Below are 7,894 nucleotides of genomic sequence, written 5' to 3' on the forward strand. Positions count from 1 at the left end.
AAAAACTATTAATTTTTAACTAGGACTATCAGTCTATCATAAAAAGAATAATATTAAAAAATTAATATTTTCAGTTAATACTAAATTTTTTAAAAATTATTTTAAATTTTAAATTAAAATTCTTAATTATAAATTTAAATTTTAAAATTAATTAATATTAACTAACTTAAAAATTTGTTGATTTCTCTTTCAAGGATAATTCTTTCCCCAAATAAAATAAGATTTAAAAAACAGAAAATACATGTAACGAATTGATAAAAAGAAAGAAACAAAATTTAAATAAAACCCAAAACGAAAAAAACAATTCTAGGAATATTCTCAAGCTAAGTCTCAAGTCTCAACCTAGCCATCCATCTCAGTGAACAAGATTGAGACTATAAATAAGCCAGCCACTCTCTCTCCCGTTCTCTCTCAGAAACAGAGTGTATCACCAAAGAATAAACAGAGAAAAAGAAGAAAGAATCAGACAACACAAGAAAAAAGGGATCTGAAATGCCAACGACACCGTTCTCGGACTCCGACGAGCTCCGTATGCCGCTGGTGGCGGTGGCAGCAAAGGAGGCGGAGACGGAGAAGCTTTGCATCGACGAGATGCTTCGAAAGTATTGCGGCGAGTTCGGAAAGTGGCAGTTGAGACACTTCATCTTCACAAGCCTCGCGTGGGCGCTGGAGGCCTTCCACACCATGGTCATGATCTTCGCCGACCGTGAGCCGGAGTGGCGATGTACCGCCACCACCTCCGCTGCCTGCGGAGTGGTTGGGAGCACCTGCGAAATCCGGCCGGATGACTGGGAGTGGATTGGTGGACGCGGCGGCGCCACCGTGTCAGAGTGGGGACTTGTTTGCGGCGACAAATTTAAAGTTGGGCTCGTCCAGTCCTTATTCTTTGCCGGATGTATGATTGGTTAGTTATTTTCACTTTTACTTTTTTTTTCCTTAATTCATGGTTCTGGTAAGATACTTTTAACTGCTATTTTCTAGATTCATCATTCAAAAATTTTAAAAAACACATTAAATATAAATACGCTCCACCTATATATTTTTCAATTTTATAATCTCAAAAATAGAAATGATGCGATAATATATGTACAATTAAGTTTGTTATATAATAATATGTAAAAAATAATGATTTAATTTCTAACTTTTTGATAAGTATCTGAATAATTATTTGTTAAAATTTTAATTTAAATCATAGTAATTTAATGAAACAGTAATATGAACTGAATGTATCAGTATAAATTATTAAGATAAAATAAAATTCGCTGACAGTTGGGTAGAAATAAATTAATGAGGGAGCGATGAGAGTTATTGGTCGTTAGGAAGTATAGCTCTTCGCCTCTTCGTATATAACAGGTCTATTATTATTATTATTAGGATATTGGATTTCGTCATCGTATACCCTAAAGATATAGATTAAATATATTATAAAAAAATATTTTAATATTATTTATTATAAAAATATTTTTTTATATTTTTAATACATAGAAAATAATAAATAATATTAAAATTTTTATAATATATTTAACTTATATCCTTAAAACACACTATAACAAAATCTTTATTATTATTATTAAGGTTCCAGTTGTAGTTAAGACAGCTGTTTATGTTGAATTTTAAGCGAGAGAACTATTTATTTATGTTGAACTTCCGTGCTTCGGATAAGATCAGGATATTTGTTAATTGGGGAAATGGGAAATTATAGCAAGGAATGTGGTTATTGCAATTAATTAATTGGATGATGATTTTAATTCTATAAATGGTATTTGATACATCATAGTATCATACATAGTAGTTAATATTTTGTACTTGTATAAATCAATAGCGCACGCAGTTTTTCTATTGAGAATTACATAGAATCATAGATAACAATCACACTTCTTGTTTAGATAACAAACTGCGAGAGAAATAATAACTTAAACACAATCATAATTGAAGAAATTTCATTAACAATATATATTATTAGTCCAGTTTTTTAGTGCCGAAGTATTTTAGTGTTGAATTTGTCAAATTTTTATTTAAAATAAATATCAAATATTTAAAAATTATTTATTTTTGTATCATTTAAATTACATATTAATTTTTAACTTTTTCTATAAATTAAATACGAAATTTTAGGTACTATAACAATTATCATATTATTATTTCTCTATGTGGGTTTTGACCTTTGAAAGAAGCCATATATGCGTTGAGACTTGAGAATTACTTTGGGGGATGATATTCTTTTGCAAAAATAATTACAATGATATAATTTAAAAATGATAATAGTTTGAAAAAATAGATAAATGCAAACTCTTTCTCGAAAGAATGGAGACGATGAAAGTATGAACCTCTGGATAGGCATGAGGGCACATTATATTCTGGAAAACAAAGATAAAGACTACACAAAATAGTAATTTATTACTGACTAATTTACTGGTGACGAGGTAAAGGATCACAACATGAACATGGCGTGCTAACTTTGAAACAGAAAAGTCTTAAATGGGGGCTTGGCCCGAGACACCAACAGGCTTTTTTGTGTTTGTCGTTTTCTGAGTAAATTTATTTGACTGTTACAATGTATAAAATTGCTTTTAGTTTGTCGTTTCGGTGGTGTTTCACGTTGAATATTAAACAGACCCAAGTGGATGATAACCCCTTTTTATTTTTAGGAAAAGAATAGGGTACTAATATATTATCTGTCAACTTCTATTAACTCTTATTTATAATTGTGTTTTATAGAAGTGTGTTCGTGGATGTGTCTAATAATTAATATATTTTAAATACATATATAAAGAGACACATCCAAAAAATATATCTATAAAGATACTTCTATTAAACACAGCTATAAAAAGATATTTTTATTAGACACATCTACAAACACACTTTCATAAAACACAATTATAAATAAGAGTTGATAAAAGTTAACAAATATACTTTCATAAAACACAATTATAAATAAGAGTTGATAAAAGTTAACAAATATACTATTAGTAACCTAGCGGAGCCATTATTTTGTTTTTCCCTTTTAAATTATTTATGCGTTGGTTTCGTCAACACCAACTTGTGCGAGTTTGCGACAGATGATATATGGTAGCTAGGATTTTGATTTAATTTTTAAAATTTTTTAATATTATAATTTTAAATAAAACGATTAAAAATTTTATAAAATTTGTATTAGATTTAATAATTTAATAATTTAAATTTTATTAAAATTTTAATTTTATATATTTAATTTATTTTTTTAATTTTAAATAAAATTTCAATTTTTTCTGCCTCATAGCCATTCATTATTCCTCATAAATAAATAAAACTAAAACACAACAAACTTCAATAAAAGGCCACGCGTTATCCAAGTTAGAGGAATTTTTTTGAGAGATATTAATAATGATAATAGGGACAAAAGATGTACTTTTGAGTATAATGTTGCTCCCCTATAAACTCTTTAGTGCTTAAAGTGAAGGCTCAGGTATAGTTTTCGTATTAAATTGAGAGTCGAAAAAAGCAAAAAATTAAAATAATAAGTGGTGTTTCTTTTACTCTTGTTTAGTTTCTAGTTGAATTGAATATTTATTGACTAGCAATTTATAAAAATAACTGTAAATACAATTTTATTTATTTTTCTTAGAGGTTTGGCTCTACTTGCTCATGATATTAAATAATTAAAGAATTTATACAAAGGATTCAAAATTATGAATAATTTAATTAAATATATTAAATATATGAAATGAAATGATGTAAAGAATTTTGTATTCGCAGGTGCTGGAATATTTGGTCACCTCTCAGATTCTTTTCTTGGAAGAAAAGGTTCACTGATGGTTGTTTGTGCCTTAAATGCCATTTTTGGTTGTCTCACAGCATTCTCGCCAAATTATTGGATCTACGTCATTTTCCGCCTCCTCACCGGCTTCAGCACCGGCGGTGTTGGCCTATGCGCATTTGTCCTTGCCACCGAGCCAATTGGCCCAACAAAACGTGGTATCGCCGGAATGTCCACTTTCTACTTTTTCTCCATCGGCATTGCAATCCTCTCCGCCGTTGCCTACATCTTCCAAACATGGCGTGCGCTTTACATTGCGTCCTCCATCCCCTCCATTCTCTTCGTCTTCCTCGTCATCCCTTTTCTCTCAGAGTCTCCAAGATGGTACCTCGTTCGTGGAAGAGTAACCGAAGCCATGAAGATCATGTCCAATATTGCTTCTACCAATGGAAAGCACCTCCCTAGTGGTGTTCTTCTTGCACTTGACGAAGAAACCGAAGTACAAGCAGAAGCAAAAACGGAAGCACTAACCTTGACCTATAAGAACAACAACAACAAGTCTTTGGAAAACAAAGATGCAGTTGGTGGTTCTATTGTTGACGTCCTTCGCTCTCCAGTCACTAGAATAAGGTTGATTCTAATGGTGGCAATCAACTTCTTTTGCTCTGTTGTGTACTATGGTCTGAGCTTGAACGTGGTAAATCTTGATACCAACCTTTACATGAACGTGGCGTTGAATGCAGTGGCAGAGATGCCGGCGTTTGGGATAACGGCGATTTTGTTGGACAAGTTTGGGAGGAAGCCGTTGGCAATAGGGACAATGTGGTTCAGCGGTTTGTTTTGTTTGTTAGGTAGTTTAATGGGTAATGTTGGAGTGTGGAAGTTAATTAGAATGGTGTGTGGTATTTTGGGGATATTTGGGATGGCCGGAACTTATAATTTATTGTTTATTTACACGGCGGAGTTGTTCCCTACGGTGGTCAGGAACGCAGCACTTGGGTGCGCCACGCAGGCGGTGCAAATGGGGGCAATATTGTCGCCGGTGGTGGTGGTTTTGGGCGGTTGGCTGCCGTTCGCGGTGTTTGCTGTGTGTGGAATAGTGGGTGGCATGTTTGCATTTTATTTGCCGGAAACTTTGAATCAGCCCTTATATGATACATTCTCTGGATTGGAAGCTGGGCTTGTTTGATGTTTTTGAAATTATTAGTTTACTAACATTAATTAACATCATCTCTATTGATATTGTTTTCTAGTAATCAAATTTTGGTAGAGTCTAAGGTTATCGAATAATTCTAAATTTTTAATTTTAGATATTTGTAACTGACTAAAATAAAGTGAAAAAAAATTTGTATATAAATTTGAGAATTATTTAAGAATTTATTATTGGATAATAAATTATTGTATATATAAAATGGAATTCAAATTTTATATTTATTTAACTAAATTAATATATTAATTATTAAACCAACTCAATTTAATTAAAAATGGTGTATTTTTTACTGAATCTTTATCTGATTATTTTTTTTTTTCGATAATACCTGAAAAAAGTTTTATTAGTTTTGTTTTAGGGCGAAAAAAATTGGTTTGACATGTTTTCCTTATTGAATTAAGGGATGTGTTTGTCATGTTAGAAGTCACAGACATATATTGTTCTTGATCAATAGCTGTATAAGTTTCTGACTAATTTAAAAATAACATTACAGAACATATTTGAAGTCTCTATTTTCTCTTTTTTATTATTTTGTCATAGAGACTCACCCACGGACTCACATTAACATATACTAAAACTCTCTCTGTTGTATATCGTCAGCCAGCATTGTTAAAGCCCAATCCATGAGATATTGCCATTGAATAAATACAATCAGCGTTCTTAAGGCCCAGACAATTTCCACTGAACAAAACAAATTCATACTGACCCAACAAAAACTGGAAGAAAAACATTCTCAGTCCTTGGGGGAAAATAATAGAAAAACCCAAATAATAATAGAGAATGGCCAACACTTTTTATTGTTATTTTTCAGTGGTTACTAGTTAGAAAATAATCGACTTTAGAGTTAGTTCCAGATCCCAAAAAAAAAAAAAAAAGGAGAAACTCTAGAGTTAGTTCCACACCACGATTCTCTCTTCAATACTAAATTGCTAACTTTTCAACTTCACTAATTATGGGTAAACGCTAATGTATTTTCGAAAAAGTAAAATATTTGCCCTCCTTTAAACTCTAAAGCATAAAACTTAAATATTAAATTTTGAGTTTAAACTCTAAATCATAAAATTTTGAACCGTAAATCTTAAATTTTAAATTTTAAATTTTAAATTTTAGACTCTAAATCTAAACAATTGATATAAAATATAATAAATAAAAATTAAAATTTATTTAATTAATAAAAAATGTAGCATTTTTATTTAATAAGAAGCATTTAAAAATGAATCCTAATCATGCATCACTTTTTTCAATATTATTGTTACCAATTATTGCAGGTTTTCTCAAAGTAATTTGAGACTGTTGTTACCTGCTGCAGTTGGAGACCAGAAAGGAACAAATGAAATTAGGTGTATGTTATGGTGAAAAGAAAAAAATGATGAATGGATGAAAATTTACTTTTATAAATAATTAAATATTTTTTAAAAAAATGTATTTTTTTATTAATATTTTAAAATAGATTATACACACCTCTTTTTATTTTTTTCACACAAAGACCTTTTTATTATAGAATTATTCATGAAATTAATCATTGGAAGAAGAACGAGAAATTAAAATGGCTTAGCAGCTGTTATGTCGCAATTATTAAGATTAATTGTTTTGCGTAGTTTGATGATGCACGCATACTCAATTTGATAATTGGAAAAGTTTTATCAAATTTTAACCAGCATGTAACCATCAAAGAAGAGTGAGCTATTGGATGAAATCTCACACTAATTTTACACTATTAAAAGTTTCATTGATGACTATTTGATGACTATAAATCCTAAAAGTTACTAGCTCCTAGCATTTCCCATGATAATTTAAAGGGTTAAGTACTGAAATCGTCCTTAAGGTCTGGCGTGAAAATCAAAATCGTCCCCGACCTTTTTTTGTTATTAAAATCATCCTCAACGTTACAAAACGTTATAAAATCGTCTTTTTCTATTTTTTTGGACCAAATTACCCTTAACTATTAATAAAAATAATATTAAAAAAAATAAAATCCAACCCCCACCTACACCCAGATTTCTTCGTCTCTCCCTCCACCCCAAACCCCCTCCCTCACTCCCTCACTCTCTTCATCAAATCCCACTCCCTCACTCCCTCACCCCCTCACCCCACTGCCGCCGCCCCTGCGTCCAACCCGCCGCCGCCGCCTGTGCGTCCAACCCGCACGACCCCTGCGTCCCAACCCGCCGCCGCCGCCGCCCCTGCGTCCCAACCCGCCGCCACCCTTCATTCTTCCTATTTTTGTTTTTTCTTTTTTTAATTTTTGAAGAACATATACATAATTGATAATTATTGTTCTTCTGCTTCTGATTTGCTGTTAATTTGTTTTGTGGGGTGATTGGGTGGATGGGTGAGAGATGAGGGGTGAGGGCTGAGGGAGTGGGCTAAACGGGTTACGGGTTACGGGAGGCGGGAGGGGTGAGGTTTGAGGGGTGGGTGGTGAGGGAGTACGGGAGGGTGAGGGAGGGGGAGGCGGGAGGGAGTGAGGGGGGAGGGGGGAGGGGGAAGGGGTGGGAGGGGAGGGGAGGGGAGTACGGGAGGGTGATGGAGGGGGGAGGCGGGAGGGAGTTAAGGGAGGGGGGAGGGGTGGGAGGGGGGTGGTGTGGGCAGTGGGCTAAAGGGGTTACGGGTTACGGGAGGCAGGAGGGGTGAGGTTTGAGGGGTGGGAGGTGAAGGAGTGGGCTGAGGGAGGGGGAGGGTGAGGGAGTGAGGGAGGGGATGGGGGGTGGTGGGGGGAGTGGGCTGAGGGAGTACGGGAGGGTGAGGGAGGGGGAGTACGAGAGGGTGATGGAAGGGGGAGGCGGGAGGGAGTGAGGGAGGGGGGAGGTGGGAGGGGAGGGGAGTTGTTTTAATTTTTTAATATTATTTTTAATTATTTTTATTAATAATAAAGGGTAATATGGTAAAAAAAAATAAAATTGAAGTGAAAAAGGACGATTTTATAACATTTTGTAACGTTGAGGATG

At 33.7% G+C, this 7,894-nt stretch overlaps 1 protein-coding gene across 1 annotated transcript; it reads left to right on the top strand.

Moving 5' to 3' along the window:
* Nucleotides 1-233: 233 nt before the first annotated feature.
* LOC112772081 (organic cation/carnitine transporter 4) lies at nt 234-5,093 on the top strand. Its single transcript, XM_025816963.2, has 2 exons — nt 234-904; nt 3,736-5,093. Exons 1-2 carry the CDS (start codon nt 493-495, stop codon nt 4,923-4,925), a joined length of 1,602 nt encoding a protein of 533 aa, XP_025672748.1. The 5' UTR covers nt 234-492; the 3' UTR covers nt 4,926-5,093.
* Nucleotides 5,094-7,894: the final 2,801 nt, after the last annotated feature.

Source organism: Arachis hypogaea, chromosome 18, assembly GCF_003086295.3.
Source record: "Arachis hypogaea cultivar Tifrunner chromosome 18, arahy.Tifrunner.gnm2.J5K5, whole genome shotgun sequence".
NCBI lineage: Eukaryota > Viridiplantae > Streptophyta > Magnoliopsida > Fabales > Fabaceae > Arachis > Arachis hypogaea.